The sequence below is a fragment of the Amblyomma americanum genome, chromosome 3, assembly GCF_052857255.1.
Source record: "Amblyomma americanum isolate KBUSLIRL-KWMA chromosome 3, ASM5285725v1, whole genome shotgun sequence".
Taxonomy (NCBI): domain Eukaryota; kingdom Metazoa; phylum Arthropoda; class Arachnida; order Ixodida; family Ixodidae; genus Amblyomma; species Amblyomma americanum.
Window position 1 is genome coordinate 169191455 of NC_135499.1, and position 27850 is coordinate 169219304.

General features: G+C 50.4%; 1 protein-coding gene across 16 annotated transcripts in view; it reads left to right on the forward strand.

Annotated features, from left to right (window-relative positions):
* dlg1 (MAGUK family member discs large 1) overlaps window positions 1-27850 on the forward strand; it is a 540041-nt gene that overhangs the window by 120059 nt on the left and 392132 nt on the right. The window contains exon 1 of one of the 16 annotated variants that reach the window (XM_077658737.1): window positions 3550-3822. The exons of the other annotated variants lie outside the window; for them this stretch is intronic. Coding sequence (XP_077514863.1) covers window positions 3730-3822 — 93 coding nt within the window. The 5' untranslated portion in view covers window positions 3550-3729. Of the gene's footprint in view, window positions 1-3549; window positions 3823-27850 lie in introns of those variants that run through there. 16 annotated transcript variants of the gene reach the window in all.

The window sequence follows — 27850 nt, forward strand, 5'->3', positions numbered from 1 at the left end:
AGCGGTTGAATAGATACATCAGCGTTCCGGCGATAGTGGGCCGCTGCCTTTATCGCTGTACATCGTCTCCTGTATGGAAAAAAAAGCGTCGCGATCATCATTAGCTCCGTGAAGTTCTTTTGCAAATCTCCCGTCTTGTCTTATCCCGCCTTGTGCGCTCATTTAGTAGCTGGCCCCCTAACAGCTTTCCCAGAGATAATAGCCACAGAAGTGTGTTCACTCTTTAATCTTAGCTCCTGCGTTTTTATTCTTTTTTTATTTCTTCTAGGCGCTTACCCTCGTTTCTGTTTTCAGCGTAGCTGCTTCGTATGGTTCGGTGTTTCGCTCAAAGGCGTAGTTTGCCTCCTCTTCCAGCCTGCAGGCCGTTGTGCAGTGAGGCGCGTAACATCCCGGCATCTACTCCGCGCAGCGGCTCCGCGTGTCACGTCCTCCTCCTACTCCTCTTCCATGTGCTCCTAGCCGGGCTATTTACCCTCGCGGTCGCGTTCTCCTTCTCCTCTTCTACTGCGCCGTGCTCCCTGGAAGGCAGCCCGTGGCGTATGTTTAGCTGCTCGTGCGTGCGCGCGTGCTGGGGCGCGAAGAAACCTGGGCCCCATGACGCCGCCAAAGGAGGCGTGCGCGTCCTTCCCCGCTGCTTCGGAAAGGTGGTCATTTGTCAAAGCCGCGTCGTTAGCCGTGCGCTGGCGGCGGCTGGCCGCTATGCGCGCACGCGCCCGGCGAGGCCGCGGGCAATCTCCGGCGGCGAGCGCTCTCTCTTCCCGGGACGCGCGCTTGGCGCCTCCTCGGCATCGCCTCTATTGCGGGGCGATTGTTACTCCCGCACGCCGGAACGTGGGGGCAGCGCTGGGGGGCCGTTTATTCTGCGCGAATGAGGGGCGTTTAGTCGCCTGCATTTCGCTAGCATTGTGATTCGAGGTAGTTCGAGTCAGAACAGTTTCATTCCGTCTCCTGGAGACCCGCTAGGCAATTTTAGATAACAAGAAAACAACAGCCCAAAACAAAAAATAAGAGATCAAGACATATACAGTCCATACTATTGCCAATGCGATGAACATTCGCTTGTGTTGAATGGCAAGTTCGTGGGGCTTGTCAAGGAAAGCTGCCACTGGTCATGAGTGGGGTACTACAACGACGAAAGCAAGCAGCACGCCACGAGTGCCACGCTTATTGTGCTATGTTCTTTTTTTTTCTTTTAGTGAAAACATGCTTGGGGCGTTCAAAGCAAAAACAAACAAACAAACAAATCGTACAAGAGAAAACCGCGGTTATATATGCTCGTAGCCAATCGGGGGTTTCCTGATTCTGTATGTACTCAGGTATAGTTACCGATTCGAGTACGTACATGCTGTTGTATGTAAAAACCAGTTCTCGCGAGTAAAACGCCGTTTGATGACTACCGTGTGTCCCGTTCTGCTTTCTTTCTGAGCGCTGCATGCGAATGTGTTTTTGCTCAGCGCGATCTAAGTGGTCCGGTTTCCCTCATCGATATATCTGTCTCTTTCCTTGCGCAGTTGGAATTTTCGTTATGCGGTTGACGAAATAGGTTGAAGTTATTGCGCTCATAGCGCCCGACTCCATCGGCTCCAATGCTCAAGCAGTCCCTGCAAGAAGCTCTGATTCCTTTGCGCTGCTGCCCCCAGGTGCGTCATTACTGGCTGCGTAGGCGCCTTCGTTCGGCCTACGTCGGCCGTCGACCGAGCGCTTCCTGTGATTAGGTCCCGCAGCCTCACAGTATACGCTCTCGACATCATCTGGGTTATATGTCGACGTGCCTTAGCGCTTCGTCTACTTGCTCTTCTTCATCATCGCCTTACGGCCTAACTTCTTTTCGAGGAGGCTCCAAAGGGCAGGCACGTCTCAGCGGCGAGATGCCGGCGCTGCCTGCGTGTTCAGCACTCCTGGTCCGTTCACCTTGATTCTGGAGTTTCTTTTCTTTTCTCGTACCGAAAGCCGCTCTTGACAGTAGTTTCTTTCGCCTTCGAACTGTCACCTTCATCTGGAGAACCTGTGGTTGTGTCAGGAAATGGCACCAGCTCTGAAAGGAACGACCTGTCCCCTTTCGCACGTCGAGTGAATTATTTGAGTGGTTTGTTAATTTTGGTTACACTCCACAATACAGCGCCTGTTTCTTGCGCATAAACGAAAGCAAAATAGAGATTGCAGGTTTGCCAAATACTTGTAGGGCTTGACTAGCAGTGCGTCAGAGTCGGGTCGCAGAAAACTACAGAATCCTATTAGCGGAATTTTGAATCAAACGTTTTACGACAAACGTTCGTTTAAACTTCTGAACCCCTAAGTACTTTTTTAATCTTACATGTCGTGTTTGCATCTAACACAGGCACTGCTAAATTGCTAAATATATGGCTGGAATATAATATTGACATGTTGTTCTTCCGTATTTTGTGGCACTCTTATGGATCACGTAAGGCTTCTTTGGGTCCTATAGACAGCGGGCTGGGGTATATCGTATCCGGTAATCGTTATTCCAGAATTATTTTGTTACAATTTAGTTACAATGTTACAAGTTCATGAGCTTGAAGATATCGTTGTCCTTGCTTTGACAGAAATCGTATGCCCTTTCAGACAACAATGAACTCATTTAATTCTTGGACTCCATCTGACAGTAAAGTGACCATAAACAGTCATTGTGCTGCCAGCTGGCGAATATAAAAGGAACAAAATGTCTGTGCGCCGCAGTACAGCCTAGAGAGAAACCTTGTTTCTTTCTTTTTTTCACAGTGTTCTCTGTTAGCTGTCGTAGTGATTTATAGCTCATCCTCTGTAACTTGGCGAGTTGTGGACTTGTGGCGGGTTTAGTTCTTATATCGCTAAACGTTTCTGGACCTCAGTGTCGTGAAAATCTGCCGCTCTTCGAAATCGTTTTGAGGCAAGTCCTGTTGTGGTTCTGCATGTAACGTAACTATTTTTCTTTTTCTTGTGAGGGGTGAACTGCCGCGCACAGACATGTTTTTCCTCTTGTACTCGGAACGTATGCCAATCTCATATACGATAGGTGCGCGTAGCACAATCTGATACGCGGTGTCTCCTAAGCAAATAAAGATTACTTTTGCTTCTTACTGCTTCTTTCGAAGCTGCCAGGAAGCGGCGTGAGCTCAGGCTTTTTCAGTCTTTTATAGCAGCTTTAATCCCTGACAACTCGCCCTCATCTTGTAGAATTGAATGGGGCTTAGCTTAAAGTCTGGAGGTGTTTTGATGCTGTCACTTTCACAATGTTAACCTATAGGCGAGTCGCTGTCTCCTTTGCCTCTGTTCATCCTTTTGTCGCGGGTACCAGTGAACACTCGCCCACCTTGAGCGTCGAAGTACGGTGTCGCCCCAAGCAGCGCTCGACGACGAAGTTCTGGCTTCTCCCCCGAGCGCAGAGCGCGCGTGCTTCTTTCCTTTTTCTCTCTCTCCGGAGAGCGTGGCGGCGAACTACAGCTTCCGTGCCGCGCGGTTCGGGCCCCCGGCGGCGGCGGCGCTCGGGTCGAAGCGCGCGGGCCGCTCGGCGGAGGGGCGGGTGAGGCGCGCCTGTTGGAGTTTGTGTGTCGCCCGTGCCGGTGGTCCGCGTCAGTATCGCGGGCAGCGTGGCCGGCACGTGAGCGCGCGCGCCGTGGCCAGCGCGTGCCGGCCCATCACTCGGAAGACGACCAGCGGCTGAAGCAGCGTGCCAGGGGGGCGGCGTGTCCAGCGTGCCCCATAAGGCACTATGCTGTTGGGGCTGCCCCGATGGGCGCCGAGGAGTCCGTACTCACGGTGCCGGTCTCGCCGGCGGAAACCGTCGTCCTGTCGCGTAGTGGAACCCTGAGGAGGTCTCGCAAGGTGAGTGGCCGCCACCCGTCCGTCCCTGCCGTCGCTGTCTCCTATTTCGTTCGACGCGTTTTCGAAGAATGCGAGTAATGTTGTTTGCGGCGCCGAGAACGGTACAATGCTGCTCTTCCCAATGCTGGGCCGATACATGCAGACCTCATTAGACATAACTTGTTTTTCTAACCCTGCGACTGTCGTGATCGTACCCCCATCCCTCTGTTTATTGTTTCGGCCTAACACAGTATACATAGTCATACAGTTAACGTGGGAGATACAGCGGATAGAACAAATTTAGCGTCCTTTTTGCGGGGCTATCTCCTGACAAGCAGCGGTGACGTCTAGCTTCCGCTTGTCTCATTATGAGTGACTCGTTGTAATTCTTGCAGTTGAGTGCGCTTTTAGGTACCTCCTTCGTTTGAAGCGGCTTGTGCCTAAAGCATAATCTGTGGCGAGAGGTGCTATCTAGACCAGCCCGCCCGTGGCTGTCGTGGAAAATTACAGGTAGTTTCAATCTGATACGGAAGAGTTTACATTGAAGAATGAATGCTGTTGTTATTTTTGCACTTACGTAGAGAATGTCGTATTGGTATCAGCCACTCCGAAGAGAACTGTTCAGAAAAAGGTTACAATATGCTTATCAGTCATGCAGGTGGAGTTGTCTATGGTTGAATGGTCGTCATCTGTTTCCTTTCGTATTTCTGCTACCTGTACGTGTCTGTCGGTGAACCGGATGCTTTTGTTCGTTGGTCCGAGCTCGAGAGCGATAGCGGAATTCGACTTTCGTACCTTCGATCGCAAAGCCAGCATTTGGGAGCTATCAATGCGTCGCCGAAACGTCACACGCGCCATGGCCTCGGAACTTTTGCAGCAGATAGCAACAGACAGCAGATAGCACGAGTGTGTAGAACACGTACTGTGTCCATGTTTATGCTTGAATCGAGAGGGGCCGTGTCGTGTAGGTTCTTAAATAAGTCCTCCCATATTCTTCGGAGTGATGATTCGGTTCGTGATGAGGCTTTTGCATGTTGTCATGACACAGAGAGCGCGCCGAAACGTTATTATGCTGTATCGATTGACGCGGCGCGGCCCCTGTTACTGGAGATCTTGAAGCTTTCTTTAACAACCCCAGTGTAAACTCTATATGATGAGATAACCTCATACGGTCATACAAATGTCACACAATCACCGTACATTTTCATACAGCTGCATTACAATTGTCGTTCCTTCTTACAAAATAATACATTTGTAATACAAAGCCTGTATGAGATTATTGCATAATACAGCTTATTTCGTTAGGAGAGAATGCTTGGTATCCCTTGTACGCCGCTTCGTGCCTTTAAGTGCCCAAATTTCCTGTTGCAACTTACGTGGCTTCTTTGTGGGTTTGTGTCGTCAGTATGAGACGAGCTCCGTTTTTTTTTTTTTGTTGGCGACTTTAGGCATGTCCTGGCGGCCGTGAACTAGCCGCATACACCGAGCGAAAGCTTCTGCATTGGCGCGCGTATACTCTTATTTTTTTCTCCGACAACTGCTGCGGGACCAGTTTCCTGCGATGGTTGTGACATCGGGCTAAACCTTTGTCTCGCGAAACGCAAAACGCACCAGTATATACTTCCGTGTTGTGTAGTTAGACGGCTTGCTGATGAGCCTGTAGGCTTTCGTCATATTGCCGATCTTGAGCGCGGTTGCTAAGTGTATTGTGAAAAATACGTTCCGAAAGATAAAGCCTGATCCTGTTGACGTTGCTGATCTTGAGGCCGTACGACGTCGCCTTGCGCTTTTCCGCCGCTACCGTAGTTAAATTGTGTACTCTTTAAATTGCTTACGGAGTTCTCCTTTTAATCAGCTAGCGTGTTCTCTTTGCCTTAGGGGAGCAGTACGCTGCTTTCGCGGCGTACGTGTATGTGACGAGAGAGTAGCGTGTGTACACCGTAGTCATGTTCACGATGAGAGGCTCATGCTATTTATTTATTTATTTATTTATTCATAACTGCCAGCCGTCTTTTGGTGGCGAAGGCAGGAGTGGGGATACAATCGCACAGTGCTTTGTCAATAGAAAACAACGAAAGATAAAAAAAGGCCTGCAGGCAGCAAAATTTCTGTGGAGCAACTTAAATAATAGACGAGTAACAAGCACTGTACATTAAAATCCAAAATAAAACGCGACAAGGGCAACACTCCAGAATTGAACCAAATCCCCTAACTTCAAATTTCAAATTTCAAATATTTATTCCAACATTACACCATACAGATATAATGTCGAGGATGGCAGGCAAAAAGCCTCCTGGAGGCTTGACCGGTCCTGCATCCTGGTGTACACTTGGCAGAGCAGCGGTGGCAGTCAGCTCATCAGAACACAAGAAGTGAATAAAGAAAGCCCAAAACAAAACATACAAACATTCACAAATATGTATGAAGGAGAGACAGAGGTATTAAAGAAATAATAAAGACAAAAATATATTACATTTTATGCAGTATAGGAACGCATGAAGGCTTTAAAGTTTGACGGGTTCATGCTTAGAATGTCGATACCCATTTCAATTAGGGAATTCAACAACCTTGGTAAATTATTCTCAAGCATCTGTTTGCTATAATTAGTTCTGTATCTCGAAATATTCCATATTTCCGGCTGGGGTTGATTGCTCTAGGCCACATGTTTGTAAAGTGTAAGCACTGTCATGTCGTTTTTAGTATTCCTCGACCAAGTCATCCTAACGCTCGACATAGGCAATACGAGATAATGAACCGCTGTTCGGTCGAATTATTTCCGGAAGAGTCGTTGGACCGTTCTGACGCGAAGAACTTCGCAGAACGTTGCTGACATGACGCTCCCTGTCTTTGTTAATAACTGCGCCAATTTTAAGCGTTGGTCCGCGTTTAGAGTGGCCTCTGTATGATAGTTTTCGATAATCGTTTGTGACCGCGAAGCTTGTTCGCTTTGCAGCGCTGCTGCTTAAAGTCTCTTTGACGTCATACGTGCGCTTCGTCGCACGCATGATTTGACGCCGGCACGCCGTGTACACAAAATTAACGCGCAGTATATACACCTGTGGCCGTGCGTATCACTGTCGCGGCCGTTTGGGAGAAGTGACAGCACGTTCATTAACCGTACAGAAACACAGAGATAAAAAAATCCCAGGCTGAAAGCAGCGCGAGCGGAAGCCGTCGGTGCCAAACGCATTTCAGTCGTTCGCCCTCTACATGCGTGGCTGTCGGCGACACCCGTGCTTTTCCCGCGAAAATGCGCTCGGCCAGCGCGCGAGGGTCTTTACCTTCGCTTGGGGGTGTTTGTGCCGAACGTCAGCATCATTCACGTCGAAAGTCCGCCGAAACAGCGAGCGACGGGCGTCGGTGTAAACAGGCGTTGCCGCATTGTGGAGCGCGCGCTTTCGTTTTGGTTTCACCGCAGGCACGAGAAGTCAGCCGTGCGCGTGAACCGGACTCTTTCGGGCCCCGAGGCGCTGCTGAACGGTTCGAGGGGCGTGCGACGCGGAGCGGCTTAAAATTGATACAAATCTAAAAACTTGTGATCACTTGTCGACCCAGATTGACTGAGAACTCTGTCCTAGAGGTAGAGCTTGCTAGCCAGAGAACAGCAGCGCCACTTGCCGAAGTGCTTGCTGACGAGTTTGACGCCTCGCGTGTGGGGTCTAATGTCGCGCTTGTGTTGCCGGTGGGATAAATCCACGAGCAGCAGGCCGCACTCGCCACGTCAGGGTCGTTGAAGGTGGTGTCGAACTCGCTTGTACAGCAGACTGTGCGAAAATTGTGTTTGGGCCCGCGTAGTCAAAGCCGCGTGATGCTTTGGCCTTAGTGTAGAGCGGGGCAAGTCAGTCAGCTTGGACAAAAGCAGTTCCGTGCGTTTGGTGAGAGAAAACATGGCTGGCTGTCATGAGAGTCTAGAAGCAAATCGCTGTAATCTCTCATAAAGTTTCGGTCGCATCGCGCTGCTGTGGGTGACAGCGTGAGTGTTATCTACGTGCTGGACATCTGTTGCGCCCCACTCCCTTCCCACATACACAATTAATATAGGTCCGGTGCTCAGAGGAATGTCAGCAAAAGAGAGGAGTGATTTTAAGAGGTAGCGGAAACACTGCGATCTTTCGCGCCTCTTTAGCGTGTAGCATAGCTGAAAAAACGCCGATGTGACGTGCGATATCGGTGCACTATACAGAATATATACTTGTGTGGTCGAAATTAATTCAGGGCTCTCCATTGCGGCGCCCCCATTGCTCTGCTTCGTCTCGCTCTTTTTCTTCCCACTGTCCGTGATTGAGGTGCCCATCGTCACGGCAGCGATCACTGCGCATTTTCTTAAAAGGTAAACCGGGCCTTCGCGTGCGAACATATTGTTACGGGAATAAACCGGGCCAGTCTCTTTGGGGGCGTGGGTTCGAATCCCACCGCTGCCACCAAAATATGCAACGGGACGACGGTCTCACCCAATGGAAAGCACACCAAGTCGGAGAGAGCCAAAGGAACACCGCCGGCGGCCCCCCAACCTTTATCTTCGCCTGCGCGCGCTCGCTCCCCGCGCCTCATCTTCTTCGGCGCAGGGCACTTGGTGCCCTGGGCGTTTATTCCCGCAACAATATGCTCCGCGTATAACTCCTGGCGTGCAACGCTGTGCTTGCTGCGCAATCATCCAGGAGACTGCAAACAGGAACATTCTTCAACCTATACATTCTACACAAAATGTACCTTACACAATTAAGGAATTCAGGGACACATGCCCGTGGTGCGGGGCAACCCCCGCGCTACACCACATTACATGGGAGTGCAAACGCAATTATGCATTCCACCAACTCAAAACCCCGAGTGCGGAGCAATGGGAGCGTCTGCTCACCAGCAGCGAGCTCACAGCCCAAAGGGCCCTTGTGCAGCACGCATGCGAAGCAGCAAGACTCAGCGGAGCCCTGGAATAGGGGCCCGACCTTGCGAAGAGACCAGACGTCAACGATGAAGACGACGGCCCACCGCTAGTCTCATTGAGATTTCAATAAATGTTTTTCTCTCTCTCTCTCTTGCTGCGCAATTGGTATATAACTCCGCTGCCTATCACACCTACTTCTCGAATCATCGATAAAAGGTAAGACGCAAAGGTGGTTAAGTATAAAACGAAACGCTATTTGCATTGCATGGGCTGGCGTCAAATTATGTGAGCGCCCCCTTCTGCTTTTAGTTCTCTCTGTATAGTGCTTCGCCGTGAAGGCCACTTGCTTTTGGGCGCAAATACACCCAGCGCGAATAGGCACATTTGCATTCATATTCGCGGTTGCCACTAGCATTTCGTTTCAGGCCTTACCAAACCTCTGTTTTACCCTTCATAAAGGTCTCGAGAAACAGGTGTGATAAGCGGCTGACTGATGTACCTTAGCATGCTCACTAAGCGCGCATTTTCCGCAGCATTGCAGGCCAAGAGTGAAAATGACCATAGATTTCATTGAGTATATGACAGTTCGCCTGGTCTGACCTGCAGCAGCGTGACTCGCTCAGTTATCGCTGGTCAGCGATGAGGATTATCATCGTGCTGTAATGACGAAGTTCATGTGTGTTGTGAGTCGGGTATGCCGCTAGTTTTGAGCTTGGAAGCTTAGTGCTTCCATCATCGGTGTTTACAAAGTGTCCGGTTCTGTCCCGCTCTCGCCGGTGGCGCTCTCATTCTGTGTTACCGCTCTGCGATTAAGCGACGGACGATATCACTAGGCGCTGGTCTCTCCTATCTTTCCACGCTGTTGGGCGATATTTTCGTCTTTCTCGCGGAGTGAAAGTGTTACTCCAAGCGAGAACGGCTAGCAACGAAGGAACGATACGGGTTCCCGGAAGAGAGAGAGAGAGAGGTAAGCGGGCGCTCTTATTCATAGCCGCGCTTAGTGACTTCCGGTGGAATATTCTTTCCGCTCTGGTGTGTCAGGCTTATCTGCGGCAGCGGGAGACCGTCGGGGATCTCGACACCGGGCGCGTGAAGGAACCATCTATCACGCCAGTTTCTCTGCCCGTCGCCTCAAGTTTTCCGCCGCTTTATTCACGACCTGAAGCGGCTACATATCCCGGTGCGTGCATATTGATGTCCCTGCATGGCTCGAAATTTATCTCCAGCGTGACTCCCTTTGTTGCGGCTTTTCTCTCTGTCGCTGGGATGAGCTCCGTGGGACGTCGTTCGTGGCCAAGAGTGTTTAGATTGTCCATCATTTGTGCGCATAGTGACCAGTGGTCTGCCGGCGGGACGGTTATGTCGGAGACGAATGTTTCCTTAAGTTTCTTGACGGGCGTGATGGACGACAGTGCGTTTTCCTAAAATATTAGAACGTTTTTGGAGCGGGAGATGGCGCTAGAAAGAGGCCGATTGCACCGAGCAAGGAGGCTACCTGCATCGGGCTACTCGGAATCGTGGCTCGCTTTTCAAACTGCTCGAAGTACCGTTGGCTTTTGAATTGTTTTAACTGGCTTAGGACGAGGCTGTTTTTTTTTTTTTGGTTTTCTGTCCCCAAGGGCTCCGCTTGTGCGTCGAATTTGGTCTTCGCAGAATTCGGATGACGCTGAATCCTGACAGAATTGTAAGCTTGACGGTCGGTTTGCATAAACCGGTTTGACACGGTATGGATATGAAAACCAGCGGTTGGACTGCCATTGTTTGCCTTGTCACTTAGGTAACGTCCTTTTACCTATGGGGAAATTTAGCTGTTGCTTTCGTCCTCCGCCCTAGGTCTAGAGGGAACTGAAAACATTGTCAAGTGAAGCCTCCATGCCTGGCACTTATGCTGCGCGTCGAGCTTCATTTTGACACTGGAACTCCCTTGGTTTTATGGGTAATGGTTTGGACGGGGGATAGTTGGTTGAAATGCAATGTCTTAACGACGCCATGCCGATGGATGGGGCGGTCGGACGTGCGGTATGTTTATTTCGGTTCCGTCGTTATCTAAGGCACTGTGCTAAAGCTATGTCGTAACACTTCGGTGAAGTAGGTCTCAAGCACGTCGGGCTGTCCATTACAGAAACATGCGTATGCACTTTGGCTTTGCCGTTTTTTTTTCAGTAATACACTCTCCCAACGCTCATTTTCCTTTTCTTGCCTAGCTTCCGTTTGTTTGTTTCCTTGTTGACGTTTCGTGTGTGTGTTTTTTTCTAGGTTTAGTTTGTCCCGGCCGAAGCGTCAAGTTAGCAGCCTGCATTTTCAACCTTCTGAGCGAGGGCATATCAAGTGCCGCTTGTAAGAGCGTTTGTGACCACCGCGTTACTGGAATAAGCAAACGTTTTCGAGCGTTTCGCTCGCCGCCTGAGATAGGTATGTCCAGTGCATTGAGAGCGCAGACAAACAGAAACCCGCCATGCACTTCTTGGGCGGCATACTCGGCTTGAGACGGCATGTTCATTTTCATCGCAGCCACCCGCGATTCGTGAGCTTCTTGAGCCGACTGCACGTGACAATGTTAGAGCCTTCCTTAACTTTACTAACACCAGGCACGTTTTTTAAGCGCACTGACGAAAGCGCTTCTTAGTCGGAGCTGATTTGTTTATGAGCAAGGGTTCACGGCAGAAATTTTAGCACCGAAGTGAACTCGCTTTTCCAACGTTTGCAACGAATAATATCGCTCGACTGCAAGCAGCTAGGTTGTAATATAGCGACAGCTAGTTGAGATGTAAATATGAAGACAGAGGGGGAAAGAGAGAGAGAGAAAGAAAACAAACGAGCGAAGGGGAGGAGAATGAGCCGAGTGAATTTTTTTTACCTTTCTTTTCTCGCGCGCCGCACCTTATTTATAACGCTATTTTCAGCTTGCTGTCGTTCGCGCGCTCCACTGCTGGCATAGAAGAACGATAAAAAATAAGCCTAAGAAATTGCTGGGAGGCGCGGGCCGGGGGAAATAAGCTGCATGGGCTTGTACGGTGTGCGATGTCAAACGCTTCGGCAAATGCCGGCAGCGCTTTTTACGGAAACCAATTTCACTCCCTCTCCACCCGCCTTTCCTCTTCGTGGTTTGTTTTTCTCCATTGTTCGGTCGGTTCCATTTTCTCGGGATATTAGAAAAAACAAACCGCTTAGGCATTAGATTTTTGATTAAAAGCGTGCTCTAGGCTTGGAGACGACGCACCTGGTTTTGCGACTGGACGTGTTTCTTGTGTCGGCATTAAAATAATAAGCGTCGATTAATGATAATAATAATAATTGGTGTTTTGGGGAAAGGAAATGGCGCAGTATCTGTCTCATATATCGTTGGACACCTGAACCGCGCCGTAAGGGAAGGGATAAAGGAGGGAGTGAAAGAAGAAACGTCGATTAAAAACGCGAAAATACGGAAGATTGAGAACGACGTGCCTCGGGTTCAGCTGCACGCGGAGAAAGAACGGCGCTGCTGCCGCTTCATTCGGGACGTTTCTGATGCGCGAAGTCGTTGGTGTCGAGAGCGCGCGCGCTTCTTGGCGCGTTGAACGGCGTAGTAGACAGGAACGAGAGCGGCGTCGGCGCGAGCGAGCCCGAATCCCGTTGAAAGCATCAGTCTCAGAGAGAGCGGGCGCGCATATCGTCGCCGTCGTCCTTGCGGGATTATACTCTGCTGCAGCTCTTGCCTTTTCATTCGCTTTGGTTTCCATATCCCCCCCCCCTCTCTCTCTCTCTCTCTCCGGCGGGCAATGAGCTAAACGAGCTGTGCGTTTCCCTCTGACACAGCCCGGACGTACCTCGGCTATCGTAGCGAAAGAGCGCGCGCGCAAAGCGATTCTCTCGGCCGTTGCATTTGCGCGTGCCGACTGCGCGCCGCGATGAGAGCGTATCGAGGAGAAAAACGGCTCGGCGTCTCTATTCTTTCCATCCTTTTTTTTTTCCCCTCTTCTACGACTCCCACGCTCTTTTTTCCCCCTTTTATTCAGCTCGCAGCGGCAGTGCATTTGCAGCTTAGCCTTCGGAGGACGGCCGTACGCCTCATTGCGCGCGCGAGGAGTTTCGACTTTTTGGACTACCTTGGTGTTTCAGTTTTTCGCTCGAGCCCAGGCTTCCTTCGGCTCGCTTCAGATGTGTAGAGGCTGTTCGTCGAGCCGAACGAGCTTTGGCGCTCTTTCGCGTCTCCCATCTGTTTATTTTTTTTATTTTTCATTTCGGCGTGCGGAGCATCTAGCTTCCTTTCTTTGCAGAGAGGCGCCTTCAAAGCCGTCCTCGTTCCTTTTTCGCAGCCTTCTGGTCTCTCTCTCTCTCTCTCTCTCTCTCTCTCTCTCTCTCTCTCTCTCTCTCTCTCTCTCTCTCTCTCTCTCTCTCTCTCTCTCTCTCTCTCTCTCTCCTTTCGGTTTGGCGTTTGGATAGTTCTGTTGCCTGGTGCTCGTTCCGGCTTGTCTGTATTTGTATTCTTGTGGTTCTGCGCGCTGTTCGCGCTCCCACTACGCCCTTTCCATGCCTGCGTCGTATCTTGCTATTTTCTCTCTTGTTGCGGCAGTCGCGCAGAGAGAGAGAGAGAAACAAATTGATCAAATAACGCCTCCGAGAGCGGCGCCTCGCTTGCTCTTCGACCGACTTGGCCGCGAGGACATCTCACGCCCGCAGTTCCCGCACCTCGCCGGTTTTTCCGCGAGAGACGAAAGAGCGTGGCGTGAAACCGTTTATTTTCCTTTGAAGACTACACGGTGGCTCCCGAAGAGTGGCTCTCTCGTTCGGTTGCAGCGCGCTCTGTTCTCTTTTCTTCGAAAATATTCGCTCGCTTTCAGCGTCTAGCCCGTCGTTGCTGTGCGCGGTTTCAGCGGCCCGGTGTGTTTCTGTTAATGTATTTCTTCCTCCGTGGCAAGTTTAGAGCTTGTGTGAGACTTTTTTTCTTTATAAGAGTATAGTTTCTCCCGGCTCATCCTCTGGGACGAGAGTGGCTTTTGAGGGCGGCTCTGTGATGAACGGCTGCGAAGCCCTCAACTTGGCGCCCGACTGCAGCGCTGGCCACGGGCGGTGGAGGAGGGACCACCTCATGTAGCCTGGGGCCGCTGCCAAAGCGATAGCCTTGAGTGGAACGGCTTCTATCTGCTAAGTGGTGCCTCTGCCTTGCGGGACGTGGGCCGCGATCATTGGGAAACGGTCGAAGAAGCGGAACTGGCGGCAAGCTGTTGTGACTGATGGAAAAAAAGTTTGTGCCACTTCGAGGCTCCTTCTTCTTCTTTCTTTGTTTCTGTGTCCTCTTCTATCTCTGTCGTGCTTGCCTGGTTTGCCTGTTGGCTGATGTTGACGGAGTTGGGTTACAGCTTATTTCAACCCATGTGATGTCTTCCGCGACGTCAGGGGAAATGGTCGCCCGTCGCGACTGGCGGACACTAAAGCGGAATCGGTGTGTATAGAGGCTGTCCGGGGCCACTTACTTTGTTTGGAGTTTCCTCTGCGATCCCTCTTCCTCGAAGATCGAGCGCACTGGAACGGGCTCCCCCCCCCACACACACACACACACGCGCACACCTTTTTGGAAGGGGACATTTACTTAGTGGTGAGCCTCGGAAACGAGACATCAGGTTTCTCACGGGTAAGGAGTGTTGATTATATCTACTCTATTTGTCTGCAGAGGGAAGGGAGCACACAAAACCCCTTTTTGGATTACTGCGGTCCGGCGACCTTCAAATTGATGCGAGTTCTGGGAATGTGTCAACAGTTGCACCCAACTTCGCTATATTATTAAACCTAACCTATGTTTCTTTCTACAAAGGAGTGTTTGCTGTGAAAGTGCTTCAACATTGCGGTTAAACGCTATTCCAACAGTAGCCGCAGCTAAGTCCGAACGGCGGGCCTGATGTGAAGGGCACGCAGAGGGTGGATGCGTTTTCTGTCTGTCGGAATATAGGCTGACGCGTACCACCGATTGAATCTAGTTTCTGCTCTCGCGCGCTTTTTCACGTGCCGTTAGTGCACCGACAACCTGTGCGCGCGGTTCGATCTTGCCTACGCAGCGCGGCCAACCTTATGCGACACAGAGAGCACCCATTAACACTCAAAGAGAAAAGAGCTTAAGGACCTGTATGCTTACGTCGCAAGGAGCGCAGTGCGATAGCTACCTTAGCGCCTCTGTACTCGCCGCCACCACTCCGGTTGGATCTTGGAGCATGCGGGATTTCTGCTGTTGCCTTCCGTCATTGGTGGTTTGCCTCTTAATTGTGGTTAGTTGTGTCGCGGCGTGTCAATCTGGACGGTTTGTGTGCCTTTTCCCAGATTTCACACTTCGTGCTTTAAACAGTAGCAGCCACGAATTCACCTCGGATGTTCTGACTGTACCAGCCGCGCGTGGTTCTTAGGCACCAGCTGTCGGACTTGTAGTTCTTTCCGAATTCAACGCGCTTGTGGTCGCGCCTATAGACATGTTCGCGATCGAAAGCAAATACGACTCCGCCTGTTGCAATTGTCAGGAAACTATAGCTCTCGCAGCATATACTCGTATGCGTGTGTAGTATCCTACCTAGCCTTGTTCGAAGTAGCACGCGCTTCCAGGAAGCCGCTGGGTGATGTTTATTTTTTCCGACACAAAGCAATGCTTGCGATTGCACGGTTGACTGCATGGGGACCAAGTAGAGAAAATTATGGTGTTTGAAGAATTTACGAAGAATTTACGTTATTTAAGAGTGGTTCACTGGGATGGTTTTCGGGGGAGATTTTCACGGGCTGTACAGATGTCGCCGTCGTTATATATATATATATATATATATATATATATATATATATATATATATATATATATATATATATATATATATATATATATATATATATATGTATATATATATATTGTTACGGTGTGGGATGCCACGGGGTGGCCACGGGCCCGCCCAGAGAAATATAGCAGCAGTACGGAGGAGAGCCGGCGAAGCACGACCGGCGGCCAAGCTTTCTCGTTCTATCTCCCTCGTGCTAGAGCCGCGCGCTCGCCGCTCGCGCTCGCTCTCCGCCTCTTCTTTTATTCCCGTATCACCTTTCCACCGGGGGGGGGGGGGGGGGGGGGGGGGGGGCGGAGAAGTCAGGCCGTGCTTTGATGCAGGGTTTCCTGGGGCGATGCAATGTGGGCTCGCAGATAGGAAACGGTCACACTCTTCGTTGAATTCGAAGTGTGTGAGCTGGGCGAAGGTGTCTGCAGTCGCCGAAGAAGGTCCCACACCGGTTAGGCTAACTTCAGGGAGTTTTATGCATATTGAGCGGCGATCCGTTTATGGGACTGCATTGCGTGGGGAAGGCATGGAGCCAGCAGGCGACGACGGCACTGATGAGGACCCGGTAGCTAAGTCGGAGTCACCGCAGGCGCCGTAGACATATCGCTTCATGTTTGAAACATGCTCTGGGAAAATGTGGTGCACACCGCATGGTCGATGCTCTGGCAGGTCTTCGAGGCGGTATGTCACGGGGCCGAGTCGGGCAACGACACGGTAAGGGCCGCGGTATCGGGGCAAGAGCTTTGCGGCACGGCCAGTCGCACGGATGGTGCGGCGAACGAGGACCAAGTCACCGGGCCGGAAGGGGGGATGTGGTGGTGCTGCCGCGTTGGCCGCTTGCACACGCGCGTGAGCCGTGAGGAGGTTGCGCTGGGCGTCGAGGCGGGCGGAATGAAGTCGTTGAGCAGATTCAGCTGGTGACGCAGTAGGATGGGGAAGGCCCAACTGCGCGTCGAGAGGGATGGAGGGCGTTCTGCCATAGACGACTGAGAACGGCGTCACATGCGTTGTTTCTTGCGCTGCAGTGTTGACTGCAAAAGCTGCAGCAGAAACAAAACGATCCCAGTTTGTGTGGGACGGAGCGACGTAGGATGCGAGTATATCCGTGAGGGTACGGTTAACACGCTCCACGAGGCCATTGCACTGCGGATGATTGACGGATGTAGTGGAATGCGCAATGCCGAAGGAGCGGAGGGCTCGCTCGAATTCATGGGACATAAAGCAGCTCCCACGGTCCGTGATGAGGCGCCGGGGAACACCGTGCCGAAGAACGAGATGCTGTTCCACAAACGCGACGGCATGAGCGGACGACGTGTCTGGAACGGGCAGTGCTTCGACCCACTTGGAGAAGTAGTCGATCGCAACCAGAACATACCGGTTGCCGGCACGCGTCTTCGGAAACGGGCCCAAATGATCCAGTCCAACCAGCTCGAAAGGTGAACTTGGTGGCGAAAAAGCCTGCGGGGGTGGCTTGGTTACACCTGTGGACGGTTTTCTGTACTGGCATGTCTGGCAGGACGCCACGTGTTCCTTGACATCTCTGGACATATTAGGCCACCAAAACCGCTCCGACACTCGTGCGTAGGTCTTGCCGCGACCAAGGTGACCAGCCGTGGGAGCGTCGTGTAAGCCGCGCAAGATTTGCGACCGCAGTGTTGCCGGCACAACTGGCAACCAGACGGGTGGTCGACCACGGAGCCGCTTCACATGACACAAGAGGTCGTCCTTCATTCGATAGACCCGGCGTAGTTGGCGGAGGCCTGCGCCGGCGGCGGTGCCAAGGGAGTGGATTATGGCAGCAATGGCGGGATCTTGCGTTTGTGCAGTCCTCAGGTCCGTCAAAGCCGTCACGGAACAAGGGTGGCGAGAAAGGAAATCGGCATCTTGATGGGCAGAGCCGCGCCGATGCACTATTGTGAAATTGTACTCTTGAAGTTGCAGGGACCAGCGTGCAATCTTGGCATTCAAATGTTTGGCGGACTGCAGCCAAGTGAGAGCGCTATTGTCCGTGACTATGGTGAAGTGACGGCCGTACAGGTAGGAACGGAACTTCTCGACGGCCCAGACAACGGCGAGGCACTCGAGTTCTGAAGAGTGGCGGCGGCGCTCAACGTCGGAAAGCTGGCGGCTGGCATAAGCTAGGACTTTGTGGTCACCAGACTCGTCTTCTTGCAGGAGGACAGCGCCGAGCCCATCTTGGCTGGCATCCGTGTGGAGGACGATGGGGGCCGATTCGTCGTAATGGGCCAATGTAGGAGGCTCGAGGAGGGCGTGCTTGACGTCAAGAAACGCGAGCTGTTGGGCGTGCGTCCAACTCCACGGTGCATTCTTCTTCAGCAGGGCGGTCAATGGAGCGCTGCGCTTGGCAAAGTCCGGAATGAAACGACGGAAATACGAAGCAAATCCAAGGAAACTTTTGAGCTCCTTGGCGGTGGTGGGAGCTTCGTGAGCTGTAAGCGCTTTTAGCTTTTCAGGGTCGGGACGGATGCCATGCCGGCTCACAACGTGACCCAAGTACGTCACCTCCGCGAAACCGAAGAAACATTTTTTTGGTTTTAAGCGAAGCCCAGCAGAGGTAAGGGCTTCGAGGACGAGTTTGAGGCGTCTCTGGTGTTCTTCAAATGTAGCCGCGTAGACAATTACGTCGTCCAGGTAGACCAACGCCATAGTCCACTTCAAATGGCCTAAGACTCGGTCCATGAGACGCTGGAAGGTGGCTGGAGCGTTCGAGAGACCGAAGGGCATACGGTTGAACTGGTAAAGGCCGTCGGGAGTCACGAAAGCCGTCTTTTCCGCATCATCGGGGTGAACAGGCACCTGCCAGTAGCCCGAGAGCAGATCTAGCGTGGAAAAATAACGGGCCCCCTTCAAGCGGTCAAGCGCATCGTCGAGGCGAGGCAGCGGGTACACGTCGCAATTAGTAATAGCATTTAGCTTCCGATAGTCAACGCAGAAGCGGTGTGTTCCATCCTTCTTGCGCACAAGGACGACAGGGGAGGACCAAGGGCTACAAGAAGGGGCAATGATTCCCTGGTCAAGCATGTCGCACACGTGCTGCTGGATGACTCTCCGTTCGGCTGGCGCTACACGGCGAGGTTGGTGATGAACGGGCCCGCGGTTTTCGGTGTTGATCCGATGTTGAGCCCAGGAAGTGCACCCGAGTTCACCGGCGCTGAGAGCAAGGCAACTGCGATGCTCGAGCAGCAAGGTCTTCAGAGAGGCGAGCTCCGCGCAGGTCAGGCTGGGTCCAAAGTTAAATTCTTCCCATGATAGGATCGCCGGCGCTGGAGGGTGGCGAGGCGGGGCTTCAGGTTGCAGAGACGCCACTGGTGACCCGGGGTCCAAAACTGAGGCTGTACCCAATTGCGTGCCGGGAGTCAGCGCGAGAGGTACGCTGCTGATGTTGAGTATAAATTCGTGGGCCTCTCCTTTGAGCACAGGCAGAAGGCTTCGAGGGGAGGTCATCTGACGGGCTGGAGCTGAACACCGGATGGGTTCGAACAGCACGTCTGCTGTGACCGGGCTGTCAAGCTTGGCATACACCCACGTTGCCGCACCCGGTGGCAGGGTCACGGCGGACGCCACAGTCACGGTAGTGACGTCGAACGGCTTGACTCGACACGGCCACTTCGTCGCGAGGTCACGCAGAGATGCTGAGGCACGCTTGGTCGCCGACACCAGGGACTGCCACAGGGCGACACCGAGGCTGGAAACCCGGCTAAGCCAGCCCGGCCCACAGAGAGTTCGGCTCGCCCGTGGTTTGGTTCTAGTAAAATTAAGGACGACTCCGGCTTGCTGGCACCACCCGCACCCGAGGACCACTGGCCAAATAGGGCTGTCTGCGACAACAAACTCGGTGGAGATGGTATTTCCGAGTGCTGTCAGGTTGACGACGACACGTCCGACTTGCTCCACAGGGGTGCCGTTAAAAGCTAAGAGCCGGGTTTTGGCGGCTGGCAGAAGCAGGTGGGGCGCGTTAGCAACAAACGATTTGTGCAGTACATTGACAGCCGCTCCAGTGTCAACCAAGGCCTTTACGTGCCGGTCAAGCAGGGCGACGTCGACGAGCACGTAAGGAGCATCAGTGGTAATCGGAGCCGACGAAAGGAGGGGACGCGGAGAACGAAGGAGTGTGGGGACGGACTTTAACGTTTCCCGACGTTGGACGTTTCCCGACGACGGCAAATCGTTTCCCGACGTTGGAGGGCCGGCACAGTCCCTCGCGTAGTGTCCCCGCAGGCCGCAGCGGAAGCAGGTCATGCGGACGTCGTTACGCAGGCGTCGGATAGAGGCCGCAGTTGAGGCTGCGGACCGAGGAGCCTGCACCCGGACGCTGCGCTCGGCAGACGGTGGCGACCCCCGCGTGGCCAGCAAAGTCAATTCCGCCTCGATGGCGAGCGCCATGGCGGCGCGGACGGAATCAGGACGGCCAGAGCGGACCAAGCGCTGCACCTCGGGGAGTCGGATGGCGTCGACAAACGCCTCAGTGCCGACCAGGGCCACGGCGTTCTGAGGCGCTCCCGGCAGCGACTGCAGAGCCAGGCGCTCAATGGCGGCGGCGAGGTCCTGGTACGTCTCCCCGGGCTCTTGACGGCGGGCTCGCAGGCGGTGGTACTGCACACGGGGTTGACCTGAGGCACCATAGTGGTCGGCGAGGAGGCCCGCCAGAACAGTGTAAGAGCCCAGCTGGTCGGGCGGCACGTTCTGCAGCAGCTCGGTGGCGCGGCCCCTCAGTTTTGCAACGAGCATCCATGCCTTCATTTGCTCGTCCCAGCCTCTCGCCGCCGCAATACCGTCCAGCTGGATGCGGTAAGCATCCCACGAGATGGTGCCGTCAAATGTGGGCAATTCCACAACGTCCAACGAACACTGCGGCGAGGACGCACCCGCGCCGAGCACGCCATTGGCGGCCACGACCGCAGGCCCAGCGACGGCAGAGCCGTAAACAGCGGCGGCGGGGACGCCCAAAGGCACCTGACCTGTGCTCGGCTCGGCTGGCACCAGGCGACGGAGTTCGCGCCGGAGAGCTTCCATCTCCCCAGCCTGGGCAGTCAGACGGGCCTCCCATGCGTCCATCCGTTGGGTGACTGTATCCAGGAGGCGCTCAACACCGGCGTCCGGCTGCTGCGAAGAGCCGAGCCCCTCCGAGCGCCTAGGTCTAGCGGCGCCGGCCGCCGCGTCGTCGGCGCTATCGGCTGGTGGTGGACTCCTGTCGTCTGGCACGTCGGGTGCTTGACTCTGGGAGCGGGTGAGCGGCATGATCCCACCGCTGCCACCAAAATGTTACGGTGTGGGATGCCACGGGGTGGCCACGGGCCCGCCCAGAGAAATATAGGAGCAGTACGGAGGAGAGCCGGCGAAGCACGACCGGCGGCCAAGCTTTCTCGTTCTATCTCCCTCGTGCTAGAGCCGCACGCTCGCCGCTCGCGCTCGCTCTCCGCCTCTTCTTTTATTCCCGTATCAATATATATATATATATATATATATATATATATATATATATATATATATATATATATATATATATATATATATATATATATATATATATATATATATATATATATATATATATATATATATATATATATATATATATATATATATATATATAAAGGCTGGTCCTCCAGCCGAAACGTCGTGAATTAAATCCTGTTATTCAATAATGGCTGCATTTGGGCGAGTTGGTTTTCCATTCTGAACGTAAAAGCGCAAAAAACACAAGGACACAGACTAAGGCAGACAAGTAAGCGCTCGTGTTGTCTGCCTTAGTCTGTGTCCTTGTGTTTTTTGCGCTTTTACGTTCAGAAATCCTGTTATGTTTTTTTCAATTTTTGGTGATTTTATATTATATTGACCAAATCAGCTGCCAGAAATAACTTTTGGTATATATATATATATATATATATATATATATATATATATATATATATATATATATATATATATATATATATATATATATATATATATATATATATATATATATATGGAAAACGTTTTTTGAGATGTCACCTGGCGATATTACGTTAGAAGCTTTCTGCGGCTAGAACGAGGAGAGAACAATGACCCGCCGCAGTAGCTCAGTGGTTAGGGCGCTCGACTACTGATCCGGAGTTCCCGGGTTCGAACCCAACCGCGGCGGCTGCGTTTTTATGGAAGAAAAACGCTAAGGCGCCCGTGTGCTGTGCGATGTCAGTGCACGTTAAAGATCCCCAGGTGGTCGGAATTATTCCGGAGCCCTCCACTACGGCACCTAATTCTTCCTTCTTTCACTCCCTCTCTTATCCCTTCCCTTACGGCGCGGTTCAGGTGTCCAACGATATATGAGACAGATACTGCGCCATTTCCTTCCCCCCCCCCCAAAAAAAAAAAACTAATTAAAGAGAGAATCAATTTCTGTCAATGTCACCAAATGGCGCTATCTCTATAACCGCGAACGAAAGGACTCGTCGTGCTCATAACCTTAATGTGTTTATATAGGTTGCGAGCAAATATGCGCCTTGCGACAGCAAACCTCGTTTTGCTTTCGGAAAATATATGTCGGGGATGGGAGCTCACTTTTTCTTTGCGAATTGGCATCGATTTGTGTTGTGGGAAGAACTTACACTGAGGTAGCACAACGCCTTAAAAAGCGCGCTTCTGGGCCTAAATGTGTTTCGACACATCCGGGTTGGGATGGGATGCTTGCGAAATCAAAAGTTTCGGATGCGTTCCGTTCCAGGTTTTGTCGTCTCTCCAGGAAGGAGACAGCTTTTCCGCAGAGGCACCCTTTATGCAGGGGTGCACCCTTTACAGGCCTCACTGCGTGAGGAAATTGGGTACCGAGAGTTTGGCCTCGAATCTCGGCGTTTTTTTTTTTTTCAATCTTCTCGTTCCGTAACTGACTTTCTGCTGTTTATTTTGAGTTTATTTTAGTTTATATCACAACTGCTCTATTTTTCTTTGCTTTTTCTTTTTACACCCGCTCTTGGAATTTTACGCCGGGCATTTTACTCAAAGCTTTTCGTTTTGCAGTCTGTGTAGCTGTCCTTGGCTGTGGAACGCTTTTACACGCAAGTTTACTGATGAGAACTTTGACGGCCAAAATCATCAACTAAAGCTTACGCAGCGTTTTTCGTCTCATACCACGAGTGTCGTCGCATTGCTGTTGTGCTAGTGCCAGCTAATGCTTAAATGTGCTTCTGCAACGCGTAACCTGTGCTTACGCTTAGCATTCTTCCTATTCGCTTAGTGATTGCAGTTTTTTTTACTTTGAGGATTCGGATGCTGTCAATTTATACGCTTTAAGCTTGTTTTATCTTTGGTAGCTGTCTGTTATGGGGAGTCTTTCTTATCGCGCATCGCTGTTCGTGCTTCTATTTTTAGATCATCAGTTCTAACCATCATGGCTAAGTACAGAATGGTACTTTCGTGGTCTTGATTTACTTAATTTGGTTTTCAGGGTGATTCGGAAATAGCGAACGCAAGGGAGCAAGATTAGGAAGCAAGAACATTTTGGCAAATAAGAGCCGTGATATCTTTTGTGGGTTGCAATTTCATGGTCGCACTTACGCATTTTGATCGACCTTTTTTGTTGTTTCCAGAAGAGACTACCCAAACACTTTTTCCTTAATTTCTACTACCGTAGTATATGGTATATACCCCACGCCCGTAGTCCGCAGGGCTCAGTAAAAAAAAAAAAAGGAGAGAGAGAGCGAGAGAGAGAGATCATACAAATCAGCGCAACCACGCATTATGTTGGAGCAAAAAAGTCCCTCGTTTCTGTGCCGAATCAAGAGTCCTCATTGTCGGCGGCTATAGCGATGCCATTGATGATGACATGGCAAAGCACCGCTTTCCAGGTTTCCACTGCACATTTGCACACTTTTGTGTGGGTTCTTCGAAACGTTCTTCGGAGTCTGGATAGCCGCTGATGCCAATAAAGGTGCACTAAAGAGCGCTGTGTAAATTCCGCTTTTTTTTTGCTTTCCGTGAATAAATATATTCGGTCGGGGACAGCGTAGCTGAAATTAAGCACACGGAAATGAAATACGCGTTGACTCTTTGGTTTCGCTAGACTCCACCTCGTCACCTTGTGATTGCGTAGTACTGCTGCATATTTGTGGTTCATGGAACATATCACTGAAAAAACAAGCCCTAAGCACCCTGACTATTTCCCCCGTCGTCTCCTGGCTTCTTCGGCGGAAGCGCGCGCGTTGCTTCTTTCCTTGTGGTGCGCCTGCGATCGCGGTTCCCGTTTTCGAAGGTCCCATATCTGCCCCACTTCCCAGTTTCGCAACCCCGCGACATCCATGGATGTACTACACATTTTCGTGTGATGTGATCTGTGAGTCGCCATAGCGCTTTGTTGGAAGTGTTGTTTGGGTTTGCGAGCATCCGGCACATTTTTGGAGATCATTCCGCCAGTTACTACGCAATACTCCACCGATTGCGCTTTGTTGGAAGTGTTGTTTTGTTTGCGAGCATCCCGCACATTTTTGGAGATTATTCCGTCAGTTACTACGCATTTCTCCACCAATGGCAAAGCGGCAAGCACCCACGCGACTGGCTGAGAGGCACTCCACGCGTTGGTTGACACCTACTCTCTGCGGTCAGTTAAGAAAAAAAATGTGTGAGCCGGGACGTTTAATCCGATTTAATAGGGAAATCAACCGAACAGAAGTAATTCGAAGTTTTATAAATGCTCGGAGCGTGTAGACCGAGTTCCGGCGGTAAAAAGACGAGCTTAGAATTATCTACTGCACCTCTCAGCATGCTTGCAAATACTCACATATGAGAGGCAGTGGGTGTCCATGACTTGGTCGGCAGTTTCGTGAGTGTCTCTTTCAGCGCTATTATTTCATTCCAGAAAAGTCATGCACCATCTAGGCCATCTGCAAGTTTTGCTAAACTCGCCCAAGCGGCGCCAGGAGAAGCACTGCACAAGTGTCACAAAACTTCGTGATAGAATCGCTGTGGGCATTTCATGCTACATTAGGCGATAGTGGATGCGAAAATACTCTATAGTACGAAAGTGAAAAATTTAAACTTGTAAGCGTTGATAGCCCGCGCACTGTTTAGCGGAATTTACGGCAGTCTCAATATGCTCGGCTTTATTCTCTCTTTAGCAGCCGTTTAGAAACGCGAGAAAATCCAAGAAAATACTAACATTGTCGTCTTTCTTTTTTATGGGGGGGTCTTTATATGAATTGGTGCCATCTTGTCCAGAGTTCCTTCTTGGAAAGTTCCATTCTGCGCACTAATGCGGTTCTCCAGAGGCCGTTCGATGCTGCTCTTGCGTTACATGCTGTCAGCATCGCGGTTTTATCCCGCTCCTTTCCCGTTTATTTATCGCGAAAGAACACCACGATAATATGTTTAACTGTCGAATTTCTGCTGTATGCAGTTTAGCCTTTATTCTCTGAAAAATGACTATTTTTTTTATTTTAACTTCTGACTTTGTTTGCTTCGCTTAAGAAAAACGAGGTGGATGAAGGAAAGAGTGAAATATAGTGGGAGGGAAAGAAAGGGATTTATAGAAGAATCGGAAGTGCTTGAGGTCTGCTACGTGAAATTTTGAACCTAAAATAAATTACTCTCGAAACCTTGTTATTCGCCAGAATCACGACACGTGTGACCAGGGTCTTCCGTGCTCGAAAACATGTTTTGTGCGAATTTCGGCCCGCACTTGGGCTACAGCTCTCATCTCTTTCATGTTCTTTGAAGAGTAGTTTGTGTTTCAACAATAATAAGCAAACTGGTTTACGTTCTTCGTAACTCAATTCTGAGGGGAGATTTTGTTCTTTAGGGTGTTACAGTTTTCTCTTGATTTACTCTCTCTTGAACGTGCTGAAGGGACGACCTGCACCTTCATGAGCAGACAAGAAAAGAAGGGGTAACGAGGTAAAGAAGTTCATCAAGTCATCTAACTCTTTTCTTTTCTCGGTAGCTGGCATCAAAGAAAGGAATTTGTAAGGTGTTTTGCAAAATTGAAGCGTCTGATTTCTTTGAAGTTTTCTTTGATGCGCTTATTTCTTGCAAGTTTGACCGCCTCTTTGTTCAGTTGGCTGCTGTAATTCCCAGCAAGAATTCTCTTATACATTTGTACAAAGCAAAAAGGACGCATTCGAGTTATAAGTGAAACTACAGTTATTTTTTCATGTACTTTATTATTCTTGTCGGGGTAAAAATATCATGTACCAGTTTCATCAATTGATGACGAGGTCACACGGGGCGTTGTGCTGGCAAAAATTTAAAAACAAAACGCGATAGGTATTTACTTCTTTTTGTTTTAGAGGCTGGATAGCTGTGGAGTTTGAGGAACTAGCGGGTATTAGACGGGACTGCCATAGGACTTAGTGAGGTTAGGAGGACAGCTGAGACGTTTGCAGGGCTAAAAAGGGCGGACACGTACTAGGCTATCATGGATTAGCAGACAGATTTGCATTAACGAGAGGGTTGTAGTTATCGCAAATTATGCTCAGTAAAAGGTAGCAATTCAATGTCGTACAGACCAACGCCTCTACATCCAACCGTGTTGACCACGTAGTCGAAAGCTTCGATGAAGTTGCAGAATCGGCAGTGACTAAAGTAAATACACAGCACACTGTACTGATGGGCGACTTCAAGATAGAAGAGTTCGAGTGATGACATTAAAAAAGAAGCGCACTTCATATTGTGTGCGTATCCTGGCATCCTGCTGGAGTTGGAGGTGCTCGACGAGGTTAGAGGTAGTGACCATAGGATGGTGAGGTCTCTATTTAGCTTAGATTTGAAGAGGGAACGGAGGAAACTATTAATGAAGCCCACCAACGTGTTAGTGGTAAGAGGGAGAGCAGAGGAATTCAGGATGTTGTGCTTCAGCCGAGAATGACGACCGTTGCCTTTATGCAGTGAATAGTTATCTCAAAGATATCATTAGGGAGCAGGCAGTAGGAGTATGGGGTAGCGTAGCTAGACAGGAAACTGGTAAGCTGTCTCAGGAGACGAAAGATGTGATTAAAAAATGCGAAAACATGAAAGCCTCTTACCCCGTAAGTAGAGGAGACCTGCAGAGTTATCAAGCCTAATAAGCATAAGGGAACCGGCATAAGGAAATATAATATACAGGTAATCGTGCATGCTCTAAAGAAAGGTAGCTTAACAGCGGTCAAGAAGAGGCTAGGGAGAGGTGTCATTATAAGTTTGAATAAGATAGTTGGCCGAGGAGTTCTTCGATAGTTGGCCGAGGACGGTAATAACGGAGGAAGCGGTACAGAGGAATTGTACAACCCGGCGGTTGTACAGAGGAAGTTCAAAAAGCCTTAGAAGCAATGCAAAGGGGAAAAAATCAGCTGGCTGGTGAGGATAAGATAACTGCAGATCTGTTGAAGGATGGGTGGATGAATGTGCTTGAAAACCTGGCCACCCTGAATACTCAAAGCCTTACGACCTCGAGCATACCGGAATCTTCTAACATTAGCTTAATCTATAAGAAAAAGAACTTCAAGGACTTACAAAATTACACGCCTACCATCTATACTGTTCATTGCGTATAAAGTGGTGACTAATGTAATACTTAATAGAATCAGAGCAACCTTAGACTTCAGTCAACCAAAGGACGAGGCTGGCTTTCGCAAAGGCTACCATTTTCACACCATCAGTCAGGTGATAGAGAAATGCGCAGATTATAACCGTCTATATGTAGCATTCGTGCATTACGAGAAAACATTTCGTTTAGTGGAATCGTCAGCAGTCATGCAGAGATTGCGGAATCAGGGTGTAGAAGAGGCATATGTAAACGTACCGGAAAGTATATATCCGGAAGATACAGATACGGAAGAGTTGAGGAGAAAAGCTAATGGAGACTATCTAATTGATCTGCGATTCGCTGGTGACATTGCCTTGCTAAGTAACTCGGGGGATGAACAGCAGAGCACGATCAATTAGTTAAACAGGCAGAGCATAACAGTGTCAAAAATTAGCATGCATAAAACATAAGGGATGTTCAACAGTCTCGGTAGGGAATAGCAGTTTACGGTAAGCAGGGAAGCTTTGGAAGGGGTAAGGGAATACATCTGTGTAGGGTAAGCAGTGACCGCAGATCCATACTACGAGATTGATGAAATTGGGAGATTAAGAATGGGGTGGAGTGCGTTTGGTAGGCACTCTCAAATCATGAATGGCAGTTTATCAGCATTGCTCAAAACGAAAGTATACTATATCTGCTGTATCTTTCCGGTATTCAACAATGGGACAGAATCGTGGAAGCTAACGAATAGGCTTCAACAAATTCACGACAACGTAGCGAATTTTTGAAAGCAAAAATGGTAGGCGTAACGTAAAGAAACAGGAAGAGAGCAGACTGGGTCAAGGAACAAAGGCGCGTTAATGACATCCTTATAGAAATCAAGAAGGAAAGGCCGTG